At 46.0% G+C, this 16,360-nt stretch overlaps 1 protein-coding gene across 13 annotated transcripts in view; it reads right to left on the reverse strand.

Annotated features, from left to right (window-relative positions):
- IL1R1 (interleukin 1 receptor type 1) overlaps positions 1-16,360 on the reverse strand; it is a 58,916-nt gene that overhangs the window by 4,666 nt on the left and 37,890 nt on the right. For 4 of the 13 annotated variants that reach the window (XM_010959083.3, XM_074354708.1, XM_074354707.1 and 1 more), the window contains 10 exons: positions 15,292-15,492; positions 13,049-13,150; positions 10,328-10,394; positions 6,929-7,163; positions 6,640-6,829; positions 5,699-5,867; positions 3,653-3,718; positions 2,958-3,075; positions 2,040-2,191; positions 73-216 (listed from right to left, as the gene is read on the reverse strand). In XM_010959083.3, coding sequence (XP_010957385.1) covers positions 73-216; positions 2,040-2,191; positions 2,958-3,075; positions 3,653-3,718; positions 5,699-5,867; positions 6,640-6,829; positions 6,929-7,163; positions 10,328-10,388 — 1,135 coding nt within the window. In that variant the 5' untranslated portion in view covers positions 10,389-10,394; positions 13,049-13,150; positions 15,292-15,492. Of the gene's footprint in view, positions 1-72; positions 217-2,039; positions 2,192-2,957; positions 3,076-3,652; positions 3,719-5,698; positions 5,868-6,639; positions 6,830-6,928; positions 7,164-10,327; positions 10,395-13,048; positions 13,151-15,291; positions 15,493-16,185; positions 16,346-16,360 lie in introns of those variants that run through there. The other 9 variants (XM_074354712.1, XM_074354711.1, XM_045519660.2 and 6 more) reach the window with 6 other exon arrangements.

Genomic DNA, 16,360 nt, shown 5'->3' on the forward strand with positions numbered 1-16,360 from the left:
CTTAGTTATCTTCTGTATCTCTTAGCTACCCACCCCCAACAAGAAAATATTGCACAGAATACAAAATTGTACCTTTTTTCGGGAGGAAAACATAGCAAGAATCTCTGTACCAAAGCACAATGTCAATCTTGAAGATTTTATAGATGAAAACAGAGCATGTAATTACCAGCGTCAACATGACACATATACCAATCGTGGGCTTCTGGAAATCAGGGACTAGAGCAGAAAAAGAGGTAGAAAAAAAAATATTAGAGCCCAAAGAATTTAAAATTTGAGCAGAGCAAATTAAACATGAGAAACCGTATTTGGGACTGGCCTGTAATCCCAAATCCCAGACAGTCATAACTCATTTGTTATCATCTCTTATGAATGGATACTAACGTGCAAAGCCGTTGAGAATGGATACCGTATAAAACTAAGGGGCACTACATTAAATTTCCACCTAAGGAGTATAAAACACGATAACATAGGAAAAATGCCAAAGACCATATGATAGAGCCACCCATAATAAAATGAGTGGAGTCAAGTTCACTCAAAAGCCAACAAAAGTTCTGTAAGAATAGGAGAGTCAAGTGGAAAAAGTTGAAGACTCGGGGAAAGGAAAGAAGGGCTTAGGGATGCCAGAAAGAACACCTTAGACTTCCGCATTCTCCCAGCTCCGCATGCTAATTATTCACCCAGTGACCGCAGAGGAGTCAGGTGGAGCTGTAGGTGCGGAGGCAGGTGGAGAAAAAAGAAAGAGAAAAGAGCCTTCTAAGTGTCAGGGACCAAGGAGGCATCCAGGAAAGAGAATCTAAGAGCTGTTATTTACTTCTCCAATTTAGTCACTGATCGACCTGTAATCCATCTGGGTATGAAGCAGAAATCAAGATATACCATTTTCCAAATCAATACCCGACTGGCCCAATGGATGGTTCCCATTTACAATCTTAATTACTGTAGCTCGTACAGGATCTGTAGGGTAAATCTTCCAGATTTGTTGTTTTTAATGCGAGACCACCTCAACTCTTGGCCCTTTACATTTCCATGTGACTTTCAGAATAAACATGCCCACAGCAACACACTCACACAGACACACACCCACACATGCACAAATACTGCTGAGATTTTGATTGGAATTGTTTTGAATCTATAGATTCATTTGAGGGGAACTAACGTCTTTATAATACTGAGCCTTTCAACCTATGAATATTGTATATCCCTCCATCTGTTACGCCTTCTCTCAATAACGTATTTTTAGTTTGTCTAACAGAGATGTTGAACAGCTTTTGCTAGAGTTACTCCTAAGTATTTGATAATTTTTTGATGCTACTGTAAATGTGATATTTTAAATTTAATTTCTATTTATTTGTTGTTGGTATTTACAGACTACACCAAAATACCATATATATACACACACATTAGTGATCTTGCTAAATTCATTTACTAATTCTAATAGTTTGTCCGTAGATTCTTTTAGATTTTCTTCCATGTACATACTCATAAATAACCTATTTTAATTCAACTACATAGTATCTTAAAATACTTCACAGATACTTTCAATATTGTGTTTGATTTTACAGTTCATGGAAACCAGTCACTTCTGATGTCCTCTCTGAAAAGTGGGTATTTAGGCTTCCCCGGTGCATCCATCATGTAATCATGTAACTAAAAAGTATTCATTAGGTAACTAGAAGGACCAGACTTCAGTCTGGAAACAGAATGATTAGCAATTATCTGCACCATCGCAGAATTTACAATCAAGTAAAGGAAACTAAGGGTGTCCTGTGACAGGGACAGACGGTGCTATGGAAGAACACAGTGGAGGCCCCAGCCATGTCCATCTGGGCAGAGAGCTGGGTTAAGGCTGGGCAGCAGGACAGAAGGACTTCTAGAAGAAATAGTTGAGCTGAGATGTGAAAAAGGAATGGAAGGTACGCAGGTTAAGCGGAATCTGAGAGTGTCCTGGGCAGAGGAAATAGCACAGTAGAGCTCAAGGTCCTGGAGTCTTATCTTGGTGAGACAAAATGGCATTTCAAGTAAACAGCTGCGTTGTCTACCTGGATGTATTAACTGGATATACGCTGTAGTCATGCCATCGGTATTCTTGGCTAAACAGGTAAATGGATGTAGATAAAATTTACTTTCCACTACTGAAATATTAAGCACTGCGATGACTGTGCTCCGTTTTTTGTTTAAAGGGTTCTCCACTCTGTTCAAAAGAGAGAAAACGAAATTATGTAACGCAAATCGCATCAGTTACAGATGAGGTACGTGTCCAAGCTTTATCTCCTTGTTGCATAAACTGTAGCAGAAGTCATCCCTAGCCCTGAGCACAGGTCTAATAATCAGGCTGTGAGCAACACTGATCCGATACCGCACGGCCCCAGGACCACTGTCCATACAAGACTGAGCATCAGAGAAATCAAATTAAAATTACAGCTTCCAAGAAGAAAAACGTGAACATATGTATTCTGGTCTCCACGGGGGCACAGAGAACATATGAAACAAGATCAGATCAGGGCAGATATCAAAGGGTTTGCAGGTGACATGGAGTCAGGAGTTCATCCTGAGATGGGGCGCAGGGAGCTGTCAGACACTTGAGCAGGGGAGTGCCTGATTCTTGGCCACAATTCATGAGTCTTCTCTAGACTATTTTAAAAATGGAAGGACGTGAAGGAGAATTCAGGACAACTGCTTCACTGGAATGCTGCAACGTTTTTAACTGAATTTAAGAGAAAGCTTTCCGAGTGGTCTGGAATTTGCACCCCGATGACATGTATTTTTACCTTCAATGTACAAGAGCTTATGAATCCTGCTCAGCTGAGCAAAACCCAAAATGGGCAACAAAGAGTTAAGGACCCATCAACTCCCAACTCATCTTTGCTTTAGATCAAATCACAATGGTGATATAAAGTATGACACGGAACTTAATACCAAATCGTCCCAATGGCATGACCGAGTCTTAGCATACTTACAGTCTAAAGTCTTCCACCAGCACTGGGTCGTTTTCGGGAACTGCTGACCCGTTCCACTTCCAGTAGACAAAGTCACTCAACCGGCCGGTGACATTGCAGACCAACTGGAGCTGGGATCCTGCAAAGCAACGTACTTTTCAGCACAACATGAATGGACTTTGATCTATCGATCTAGGTTAACAAATGACAGTTGAATAAAAAGTTTTAATTATAGGAAAGCACAAGGTAAAAGATAAATTGCCTTACATCCATCTCTGAGAGAGAATCACTATTAATAACTTTATGTGTCTCACTCCGTACCTTCTCTGTGCACATATGCAATTTTTAAATGGGGTGTTATTGTCTAATTATTGTGCATTGGGAATTTGGGCTCACGTGACTAGACTTCCAAAACAGGCTGTTTCATGACTGCCTAGTAATGCATAATACAAACATACCATGATGAACACCTTCCCCGTTGCTGAACAGAACTAGTTTCCAATTTTTCATTATTGTGATCAATATGTCAGTGACCATTCCTGCACATCAACAATGCACACATCCTGAAATATTACTCTGAATAAATATCTGGAAGAACTGAGTTAAAGAGATCTATGTCTTAAAAGCCAAACCCCGCTCTTCCAAGCAAGACTGTACCAGTCTACACTCTGCGCAGTGTCCATGAGAACCATTTATCCTGATGGGACCCCACTTACCCAAGTCCACCTCCATCGTCTCATTAACTGGACTCACAATCTCAGGTCTTGTGATCTTGTTTTTCACTGAAAGAAAAACACGCACAGGGCTTACCTCAGCCTCAAGTGATGACAACACTTGGCAAAAGATGCCACAATATACTGCATGGCCTCTCCTGCTGTCCCCTCCAGTGACCAAAGCCCGTACGGCAGGAGACAGAAGGCGAGAGATGAAGGTGGGAGGCTGACACAGAGCCACAGCAAAACCCTAAACACCTGGGCCCTTCTGAACCCACAGGGTTTGGTGCTGCAAAACACACACACACACACACACACACACACACACACACATCACCAGGCCCTGGACCTCCAGACAAGTGCCTCTCTTCAAGCAAATCAGAAAAAAACGAGTCGTCGTGGAAAGGGACACCCCTGGGTGGCGCTTCAGTCACCAGAAGGCCACCGGCATTACACCGGCTTGCATTTAGTAATTTTCACAATGACCCAAAAGTGAAAGTCACACTGTTATTGAAGAATGCCAAACAACTTGGCATAATTTATTAAAATGAGCAGAAAAATATATTAAGGAGCTCCTAGAAAATGAATCTGACTTTTATCTACAAGAACCCCTGGCTTCCAGGGTTGATCTGGAGCCGAGCCTGAGAAACTACCAACTTGAACATCCACGATGCTCGCCACTACAGTCCAAATAAGAAAACAGTTATTAGCTTTGTCAGGGCAGGATACTGCCACTTTTGTCCCCTGCTGTGTACCTAGAACACTGCCTGGGGCACAGCAGAAGCCCAGCGAATACTCCTGAATCCACCTTTAGAAGAAAACAAAATATAACCTCACCCCTGATGAAGTATATTAGTTCCACATAAGGGATCAGAGAACAATGGCGGAGAGGATTTAAAACCTATTTGATCTGTTTTTTAAAATTCTGTGCTGCCCCGTTTTCCCTAAAATTCTGTCTTCCGGTCTGGTTGTAGCAGGAACCAAATGGGCAGGAAAAACCTCCATAGATTTGTAGGGAAAGCCAATCAGAACTACACCATGAACACAGAGGGGCTGCCAAGAACTCAGGATGGTTGTGACCCAAGGATTGTTGAAAATTTTGAGTCTCCGATGCTTGTAGGACATATGCAAGGAACTGATTTTGATTCAATAAAATTAACCTTAGAAAAAAATTAATTAGTGTAGAACTGAGAAAATGCAGCTGTCTCTAAAGTGATTATATTCTGGGTTTACCTGGAATAGTCCCTGTTTATGCCTGTTGCCCCAGAATAAGCACTAACAGACAGAGACACCTTTAACTCCCAAGGTCCTAGTTAGAATAACTATTCTTATATGAGAAAATCCTGGAAGTGACAGAAAGGTTGAGCGTTCTGCCCGTCCTCATGTAATCTGCAGGAGTGCATTTTGTTTTCCTTTGTTGTAGAGTAGTTTTTAATATGCAACATGGTTAATAGAAGCCTCAGGAAAATTAACAAGAATAATCACCATGCACCGATGTATTTCTCATCCGTTTGGCACTAGGCATGTGACCACAAGCCAAGCACACTCGACTTCTCACCTCCCCAACAACCCTGGAAGGTTGTATCACCATCTTACAGAAAAGGAAACAGGCTTAGAGAGGTTGAGTCACTGGGCTAACAGAGAGCTAACAAGAATAGAACTTCTTCCAAAGTCCATTAGCATCCATCCACCACGCCAGTGACTGCCAGACACTGCAGCTCCCCAAGTGAGGGATCTCAGAACTGTCCTTCCTCATGTACCAGCCGAAGGAGCCCCCGAGCTCCCCGCCACACCAAGGAACAAGCCTCCTAGCTCAGCTGGAAAACGGAGCTCATCCCGTCTGTCTCACCAGCACTGAATCTGAGACAGGAACGAAAGACACGGACATGGTATGCAGCAATCAAAACTAAACCAGAGCCATGTGACCCCTGGCAAGTCACCAAGCTTCTCTCGGATTTAGTCCCTCCATGGACAGTGATGGTAATATTAGAATTCTGAGTCTCTGAGCCTCCTTGGATTTAAACTCCGAGGCCTGGAGCTATGACTCACCCAGGGTAATCAGTTCTATAACGCGGGTGACATGATACTGTTTTCCCAAGTGCACGTAGGAGGCACGGCAGGTGTAGTGTCCCTTATGCGCCGTCGTCACATTCGTCATGATGAGTTTATTAGTTACCCCAGCAAAGTTTACGCTGTCAAGAAGTAGAGGTTGGCAGTCCTAGACAGAAGAAGAAGAAACAAGGATTGAAAAGCAATCATTCATATTTATATTCATATATACATGAATAGAGAAGTTCCTTACATGCAAGTTTTAATATTCTGTTGTTTGCAAGGTCATCGTTATATTCCCAGGATATTACATTTTTATGCCTACCAGCCTTGCACTTTGAAGACAAGTGAAAACAAATTTATTTTGCAAGAAAAACACATTTGAGGAAAGATGCTAATAACACACTGTTTCTTAGTCACGCTGTACTTCCGTCGTTCACCGGCATTATTTCTTCTGTATTTTTTAACCTCTACAAGGTGATTCCCCATATAAGCTCCAACAAACCAGGTAAAACAAAAATACCAAAACATGATGTAGCGCTGGCCAATCACGTTTCAGGCAATTACAGAAACCACTAAGTTACCTCAGGACCACTTAACTTTTGTAATAAATCACAAAATCATACACAATAAATAGCTGTCTCTTAAAACCTCTAAATCTATGACCACCCTTATCTTTGAACGTCTTTCATGCCTACTGTACTTTTCTCAACTATATCTTATTAAACAAAAGTAACAGAAAGCAAGATTTTTAGTTAAGCTGCAAATTAAATGAATACCGTCTTTAAACTTTTTTTGAAAACATCCTATTAAGTTTCACCACTCAAAAGCAAACAGTATGCCAGATGAAAAAGTGCTTTGCAGGTTCACCCTATTGTCCGTGACAGGGAAGTATTTTTATTTGCTGGAGAAGTAAAACGCCGTATTTAATATAAAATTACCTTATACCACTGGACTTCGGGTAACGCATTGCTTTCATCTTTTAAAAAATCCAGGTAAGGACAGACAAGCTGTCCATCTCCAGGAACCAGCAGCTTCTGTGTGAACACAGCTTGTGCGCTGTAACACAGGGTAGGCTCGTGCTGGACAAACTTTGCAGCTATTTTAATTTTGAGGCAGTAAGTTGAATTTCTAAAATAAATCAAAAGAGGTTTATTAGAAGATTTTTCTGTCCTTAGCCATGGCAGGTCCACAGGACACAGGTTGGTAACAGATGAATCCCTCTCTTACCTTACTGCACAGTAGTAATGTCCTGAATCCTCCACCTTAGCAGGAACAAACCAAAGTTTATCTTTGTGCTGATGGACCCTGGAGTCTCTCTCCGTAGACACCACTGTCTTGCTGTCATTTTTATACCAAATTATAGTGCCTTTGTTTTCACTTGGGATAAGAGGACACGAACGGACATCAACTTCATGTGCAGATGAAACTAAAATTACTTGTTCTTCACGTTCCTCACATTTGTCTTTAAAAGGGAGAAAGGGAAAGTCATTTCTCTCAGTGTTTCTTCATGTACTGTCTAAACAGAAGAGCATCAGTGATGAAGCATGTCAATTCGTGTTACACATGAGAGTGTTAACAGCCTTATGATTAAGAGAATTATCTTGGGAGTCTGAAAGATTCAGATTCAAATCCAGTGCATCACTCACTACCTGTGTGCCTTCAGCAGGTCATTTAACCTCCTTTCTATCCAGCTAAAAATTGGGGATAAGGTAACAGGAGAGATATTCAGCTCAGATATTCTGCTTCAGTTAAAAGACAGAATAACCAGAAGTTACCCTCCCAAGTGAACAACTAAAAAATGGACGAAGTATATAAAACAACAATGTTCAAGGCATTGAACATCAGGGAACAGAGGACAGAAATGCCAGAAAGACGGGAAACAAAGAGGGTGCAGGGGCAATGGTTTTTCCCAAATTACTGTCTAGAGAGAGACTCTAGGCCATGACACTGCAGGGAGGAGACAATGGCAAAGCCCCTTGTCCTCTCTCTCGAGCTGAGGAGATGGAGCTACAGGTCCAGGTAAACCAGGAGACTGCAGGGCAAAGTACCAAAGAGGTCAGAGCTGCACACAGACAGGGAGCGAGCTTTGGAAGTCTACAGGGAGTCCCCCTCACGTTTTCAGCTGGGAATCAATTAGCATAAGCGTGTAAGAAAACTGTCGAAGGCCAGAGCAAGAATTGCCAAAAGGACTGGCATGAACAACACCTGAAGCACACACACCCACACTCTGGGAATAGCGGCTGCTCTCAACAGCCGGAACGGACAGCCTCATCCATCAGGGGCATCAGGTGGAGAACCCAGAAGAGATGTGACTCAGTAGACAGAGCAAATTAGGCCTAGAATAAACCTTGTTCTGATCCTGCCTAGCAAAGCTTAAAAGCATGACCCGAAAGGATCAACCAGCCTTGTGGAAGAACAAAGCTCAAGAATATTTTTAGTAATAAAAAATTAATAAATAAATCCAACACCCAACGTGGTAAAATCTACAATAGCTAGCATCCAATCAAAAATTACTAGGCGTGTGAAAAGGCTGCATAATATAACTAATAATAAGGAGGGAAAAAGTCAGTCCTATCAAAACTGACCCATAAGTGACACAGACGATAGAAGGGATGGAAAATTAAAGTAGTTATTACTATCATGCTCCATGTATTCAAGGTTCCATACCAAGCATGTTGAGTAGAAAAATGAAAGAGATTGAAAAAAAACAAAATCAAACTTCTCGAGATGAAAACTAACTACAGTGTTGACTTAAAAAAACACATGGGACGTGATTAATGGCCGATTTGACACCGCAAAAGAGAAGCTTAGTGAATTTCAAGATACAGCATTAGAAACTCTTCAAAACGAAACACAGAGAGAAAAATGATGGGACAAAAGAAACAGGGCGGTAGTTAGCTGCAGGACAAGTTCAGCACATGTGATACGAAATCTCTTTATCTCTTGACACATCTGCATGGGACACGTGGTATATTCTCGCATCCTGAACCGCGTTCTTCACTTGGGTTCAGGGCATTTGTCTGGTTCGCCTCCTACAGTTCAGGCCAGTCTTTCACTGGTTCTCGGATGAGTGGGACCCTGACCACCAGTCCTCAGAGGCTGCCAGGTTCAGCCCTTGGAGTTCTTTTCTCTTCTAACCATACTCGCTCCCCAGGTGGTCTCGTCTAGTCTCATGGTTCTAATACCAGCTTGCTGAGGTCAATTTTATGCCTCCAACCTTTGGGCTCCAGACCACTTAGTCAGCATCCTTATTTGGGCAGCTGAACTTCACATGCCCAGTCTGAATACCTGCCCTTCCCCCAACCCATTTACGGCAAGCCCACCTTGCATCTGCTCAAGCCAAACCCTTAGTCATCTTTGATTCTTCTCTTTCCCTCACACCCACATCCAGTCCATCTGCAAGCCCTCTAGTCTCTGTCCTCCAGATATATCCAACCCTTGACTGCTCACTTCCCCTTGTCACCCTCAGATATGCTACCATTTCAGTTTGCCTGGATTACTGTCATGGCCTTCTAAGTGGCCACCCTATTTCTGCCTTTGCCTCCCTCTGATCCGTTCACCATAAAAGAACCAGAATGAGCCTGTAAAATATACGTTAGAGCAGCTCTCTGGTTTTAAACAAAGAACCCCAGTCTTCCCATCTCAGAGTACAAGCTGAGATCCTTAGAAAGGTCCACACAGTCAACCCTCCTCCAACCCCCATTACCCAGACGACCTCATCCCTCTTCATATCCCTCACCTTTCACTCTGCTGCAACCACACTGGTACTTCATTTCCTGTTCGTGCCGATCCTCTTGGCCTCAGGGCCTTGGCACATGCTGCCCGGAATGCTTCCTCACCCCTAACCTGATATCTACATAGCTCCACCCTCTCTTCCCCACTCCTTCAGGTTCAACTCAAAAGTCAAAACTCAGTGAGGCCTTTTCTGGCCACCGTATTAAAAAATTTAACCTCTGCCCACCCCCATCCCAAAACTTTATACGTTCCTTTCCTGCTTTTTGTTCTTTTCCCCTCATTTGCCCTTGTTCTGTCTACACGTACCACCATATGACATAAAACATATTTACTTATCCAATATACAGTCTCTCTCCCCTGCTGGGAGGTGAACCCCATGCAGGCAGATACTTCTGCCTGGATGACTCACTGCTGTGCCTGGCACATGGTAGGGGCTAAATGCATTTGTAGGAAGAGAGGGAGAGGGGAGGAGAGACAATGAATAACTAGAGAAGATAAAGAACTGTCTCCTGATGCCTTTCAGCTGTGGATTCATAAAGACAATGTAACGCCTCTCCCAAATGAAAGCCAAGATTTCGCGTACTGTACTTGTCAATCGGTTACAAAGTGGGGAGACGCCTGGACTAGACACCGGAGACCTGGATTTTAGGTCTTGCTCTGAAACAGGCTGCAGGACCTCGGGCTCTCAACCTCACTGGGCCTCAGTTTCCCAAGTGAAAATGACAGAAGGAGAAGTCAAGTTGTTGACAGGACACCCAGCATCACAGCTCCGTGACCAGGAGGCTGTGTCCCCGGAGTCCACAGAAACAGGGAACACAATGACTCGGTTAGGGAAGGTCCTTCATAACAGATTTTCTTAGCAGACAAGCACACAGGGAAATGCTGACTTACCAGCCTCCAGAGAAGAAATCAGTAGAGCTATGAAGCAAACAAGCCTGAGTAATACTTTCATATTCTCCTGGAGAAACAGAGGAACGAAAGAAAAATTTTAAATGTTACTATTCCCCCCAAAAATCTCTAAAACTACATATGCTGACTCCCCACCTGGCCCCACCCTCATCTGCCCTTGTTCTGTCTACACCTAAAAGCATATGACATAATACAGTTAATTATCTAATACATTGTCTCTGATGGGTCAGCCCCCTACATCATTCATGTGACCATGCTTCTGAATGGAAACGGGGAAAAGGAAGGTGGAGATTTTTGACAGAATTAGGGACAAAGTCACACAGCTTAAGATTAACAAAACGTCCATCCAAATGAAGTTCGTGTTCAGTTTACTGAAGTTTTCCCTTTTGAATGTTCCTGTTCGGTGCTCCTGAGTGGGGTAAGTGTACTGCACACGTCGGTGCAGTCAATTCCAGCCTCGCACTTCCAGGGAACTCGTGCACAAGTCTGTTCAAAGACCTATGAATTCCTCACACTCCACGGGCCCCAAACCAAACTCATTCTCCCCACCAGGCCTGCTCCCCAACTCAGTAACAGGGACACCATTGCCAGACACACACCCACCCACCCACCCATCCGGTGAGAGGCCTGGGCTCCGTGGCCCTTATGCCGCCACCCCCAGAGCTGCAGTCCTCAGTCCTAACCAGTCTGTCTCCTGAGACCATCAAACCAGCCCAGTTCACTCACACTCACTGCTGAACAGTCACCAGCTCCTGCCTGGAAAAATTAGGCCAACTGGCTCCCCTCCTGTCTCTCTGCCTGTGGACTTACTGGTTCCATTCAGTCCAAAGGGCTTACAAATTCATACTCACCAAATGATGGGTTCAAGACCCCTGCACTGGCACCCAAAGAAGCCCACACCCTCAGCAAAAGCATCCAGGTCCTCTGTGCTGAGGCTCTGACTTCTCCCCCTAGACTGAGTCCCCTGCCCCTGTCTCCCTCTCCCCAAACCCAGTGCACTCATCAGCCCTCCCCTGGACCTGATCTCCCACCTCAGAGCCCTCCCCTTTGCTATTCCCTCCACCCTGAACCTGGCGGGGAGAGTACCTCCCAACTCATCAGGTCGCATCGGGGGTCATCCTCCCACCAGTGCAGGGAGCCCCTCAGAGCCTTGCCAGGCTAGGCCCTCCTCCTCTGGGCTCCCAGAGCAACCTGGTCAGTGCCGGCCATGGCCCCTAGCACAGGTCACTACCATCACCCCAGGGCAGGAAGCCTCATGGGGGCAGGAACCACGGCCTGCTTATCACCACACCTACAGCACCCAGCGCTGCACTTGGAACTCGGAAGCCCGTGGTAAGTGCTCATGGTATGAGCAAAAAGATGAACTAAAGAAATTCTAACCCTCTCTCCCACCTCAGGGGCCATGGCCAGAGCAGACCGTGTAATTCCATGCTTTGGAAAAAATCTGCCCTTTTAGTTTTACAGGAGATGAAACTTGCCTATATTCTTATCTGTGGCCATAAGTTAACTGCAAACATGGAACTATTTTAACTAAGGCATCACAAATTCAGACTTGAATGCAATGTGATCACTTGAATATTAGCTGGAAAATGTTCTATTTAAGAAGTGGTATTAAAAGGTATAAAAAAAAGCTACAAAGTGTTTTTTAAATACAGGCCGACCTTGTTTCATTGCGCTTCACTTTCCTGCATCTCACAGATCCTGTGTTTCTTACAAATTAAAGGCTGGTGGCAACGCTGCCTCCGGCAAGTCTGTCGGCACCGTTTTTCCAAAAGCATTTGCTCACTTCCCGTCTCTGTGTCACATTTTGGTACTTCTCAACAATATTTCAGACTTTTTCATCACTGTCATATCTGTTATGTTGATCTGGGATCGGTGATCTTTGATGTTACTATTGTGATTTGTTTTGGGGTGCCACAAACGGGGTCCACATAAGACAGCAAACTTAATCAATAAATGTGTGTTTTCTGACTGCTCCACCCAATGGCCACCTGGCCGTACCCCCATCTCTCTCCTTGGGCCGCCCTGAGACACAAAATTAGGCCAATTAATAACCCTGCAGTGGCCTCTAAGGGAGCAAGTGAAAGGAGGCATCCGTCGATGCAGCAAACCTCATCGTTGTCTCATTTTAAGAAATAGCCACAGACACCCAAGCCTTCAGAAACCACACCCTGACCAGCCAGCAGTTGTCAGCATCAAGGCAGCACCCTCCACCAGCAAAAAGATTACAACTCGCTTTAGGCTCAGGTGATGGGTAGCATTTTTTAGCAATGAAGTATCTTTCAGTTAAGGTATGTACTTTTTTTAAGACCTAACGCGACTGTACATTTAATAGACTGTGGTATAGTGTAAACGTAACTTTTATACGAACTGGGAAAACAAAACATCCGTGTGACTCCTCGTTTTACCGCGGTACAAGTTTAACCACAGTGGTCTGGAACCAAAGCCACCACCCCTCCGAGGTCTGCCCGCAAACGCAGGTAAGAAAAGACATGCTAAGCCTGAGTGACCCCCCGGACTGCAGTCCCCTCAGGTCACCTCCAGAAGGAGGACAATGATCCCTGCACCTGATTCAACCTTTGACACCGGCCTCAGAGCAGTGAGACCACATTCCTTAAAAATCCTGTAATCCTGTCATTTTACTCATGTCAATGGCCTCCCCTCACGCTCCGTCTAGATGAATAGCATTATTACAGTATTTACCTTTAAACTCTATTCGGATCGTTACACAAGACAGAGGGCGTCGATGTCTTGCAGGCTGGCTTATCACCTCTCTCTGTCACCACAAGGACGTGTTCTAAGTCTCTGTGGCAAAGAGAAAATAAAGGGTTAAAACGTTCCCCAACTACCTGTTCCAGGTCAATCCATTACTCAGATTAATTAAAGCAAAATAAAGCCAGTTTGGTTGGAAATCAACCAAACCCTGTCAGCGGTTAGTTCATTGAGTCACAAGCTCTGGCTTGTTCGATGACTGGGTGGGGAGACGACAGGGAAGGTGCCGGGCAGAATTCCAAATTAATTGTGGACAAAAGACGTTTCACGATTGCAAGTCCAAGGCCAGTGTGATCTTGGACACGACTCCACCTGGGCCTCTGTGCCCTCATGTGTACAGGTGGCGATGAGCTGGGTGACCTCAGACCCCTTCCTCAGACACGGGAGCCCGGCCCCAGGGGTCCAGGTTTTACTTCACCTGCCCCGGAACTGCTCCAGGAAAAAGCAGGGGACTTTCTGAATCTCTGTCCATCCCCAGGACCCTAGGGCAAGGTGCGGGGAGGGTCAGCTCCAGACCCAGGGATGGGGGTTAAGGATCACATGATCTAGGGAGTGCGGCCAATGGAGAGGAAATAGGTAAAGACGCACCACCCAAGATCAAACTAATCACGTTCCTGACAAAAATTAACAAGCATCCCTTTATGCCCAAGAAACAACACAGACATTCCAAGGATGAGGCCAAACCCGGCCGGCCTTCACACGGCCTGTCGTTGAAAGGCTGGCCAAGTCAGGACGGCCCTTAACAATCTGTGTTCTACTGTAGGCCAGGCAGAGTGCTGGTGCCAGGGGAAAAAAATCACTGTAACAACTTAAAATAGAGAGAGTAAAATATATAAAATGAGAACTGGCTCTTCGGGACAATCACAGTTCAGGCCATCAGCTACGTGTGACCACGAGACACACCCCAGGTGCCCATCGATGGCACATGATGGGGAAAAGCTCAGCATCCTTGTCGCAGTTCCCCCTTTGGACAAAATGGGGTTGATGTTAACAGGACTTGCGGTTGAAGGCAAATGAGTTGTCACGTGGGAAGGGCTTAGAACATGGTCTGGCAAGTGGTCACACTCCGAAGTGAGCGACTGATTATAAATCACCCCACGTTCTGATGACAGATGTTAAGTTTTGGTAAAATGTTCCCAGAGACCCATTCATTTTTTTGTTCATTCGCTGCCGAATTCTACAACTGTACACGGAAGTTCTACTCCATCCCTGCGTCTGCACTTGGTCCTGGGAACAAAACTAGGAATAACGACCCAGGTCTGGCTCGAGTTGCTCAGCAGCCAGCGGGGAGAGGGGGCACGTCCACAGAGTCACACCGAGATGCAGGACCGTCCACGGGGAGAGCGATGCCCCAGACGTGAGGGAAGACAGGGCCTAACACGGACTGGAGGAGGGCTCCTGAACGAGTGTTACCTGAGCCACAGGGTGGAGACAGCATGGGGGAGACCAGCACCCTCGTGTTCCGGAGCAAAGTCAAAGAGGTGCTGAGAAGCAAAGCTGGAGAGACGGAAAGGGCCCGGAACACAAAGAGCCTTGCTGCGGAGCTGGGACTGCAGTGTGTCGGTGACAGAATAGTCACTCAGAGGTTTTAAGTCACAGGGTGGTGTACGATCAGATTTTCTTTTTTTATGGAAATTTTGGCACCCCTGTGGAATATGTACAGGAGATGAGCAGGGGAGGCGGGGAGAGCAGGCAGTCGGGGAGGCTGTCCAGGTGAGCGGGGATGCAGGCAGTGACAGACAGACAGACAGACAGAGGGGGGCATATCTGAGACCCACTCAAAGGCAAGTGAGAGAAGGCGCGACTGAGTGGTCCTGGGACCCACCAGGCCTGGTTCACTCAGGCAGGACCAGCGAGGGGCAGGGCAGGCGAGGAGGGCAGCTTCTAACACCCACAGAGCGGAGGAGATGCCCAGGGGTCACTCACTGAGTCACTGGCCTGTGTCTCCCGGGACTACAACGTGACAGAAATGGAGAGTCTGAGAGTGAGGTGCAAGTTAAGTGACGTGGACACAGAGCCTGGGGTGACATGGACTTGAGGCTGCGTCACCTGGTCACAGCCATGGCCCAGGGGGAGGCAACCCTGGGAGAAGGGTTCAGCGGGGTCTCTCAAGGGGCTCCCAGACCCCTTCCAAAATCAGATAAAACCATGCATCTGTCCCCCAAAAAACATACCGACGGAAACAAAATACTCTGCGTGCAGCGGGAGATAGTCCAGAGCTACGTGAAACAGGCTGCAAGGCGTTGGCGGCAGATGAGGAAAGGCCGGCGGGGCCCTGGGGCGAAGCAGCCCGGTCACCACGGAGGAGGCCTTTACCTGCCGGAGGTGGTCCTGCTTCTCAGGAGGGAGTCACCATCTCTAAGGGGCGCATCTACCTGGGGCAGAAGGAGCACACGTGGGCGTGAGCTTGAACGAAGAAGGTTAGTTAAACCAGCGAGCGCCGCACAGATCTCAAGGCACCCCCCCAAAAACCAGAACAAGCTCTCAAAGATGAGTCTCGGGTTTAGAGAGCATGTGTTCCACAGTCCCTTGAGAAAACAGTTTCAGAAAATCGCGTCAGGGGTGAGGCGCACAGAGGCTGACAACCCCCAGCTCATTTTGGTGAAACACACGCAGCTGGCGCTTGTCTGGACACAGGGATGCAGGAATGAGCTAACCCACCACAGGGAGCCCGGCTTCACGCATCTCAGGAATAACACGCAGAGAAACACAGGGGCCAGGAGAAACAGCCAGGCACCCTCTCCAGGTCCTCCCCCTTCCTGACACCAAGCACATTAACACATCTGCATCCCAAATTATGTAATCTGAGCCAACTCCAAAAATGCGGAGCTGGGATCACCCTGCTGTTACGTCCTGTAGACATTTCAACATTCAGTCCTGGTTTTGCAATTTACTTTTAGTATTTTGGAGTCTAATTTTTTTTTTCAGGTCTGAATCATGTTCTTAGGCCTCTGAAAAGCTTGTAAGGACTAAGTATAAGGTCTTTGAATGCCCAACGGATCAAATAGCCTGACTAATTCAACGCCAAACGTTCTGCTTGGACTAAACGTACCACCCCTGTTACTCACTTCGGACTTATGAGAAAGCACAGGGCATCCTATCAAAGTGGCAGAGCTCATCAGTGTGAGTCATAACAGGGCACGAGACCAAGGAGCAGCTCCCCGGGTCTTCCGTCTGCAGTCCCAGCGCAGGGCCCTCCCTGCCTGCAGCTGTGCGGCCCAGAAATGGCTGCAGCCGACGGGG

The sequence above is a fragment of the Camelus bactrianus genome, chromosome 28 (genome assembly GCF_048773025.1).
Source record: "Camelus bactrianus isolate YW-2024 breed Bactrian camel chromosome 28, ASM4877302v1, whole genome shotgun sequence".
NCBI lineage: Eukaryota > Metazoa > Chordata > Mammalia > Artiodactyla > Camelidae > Camelus > Camelus bactrianus.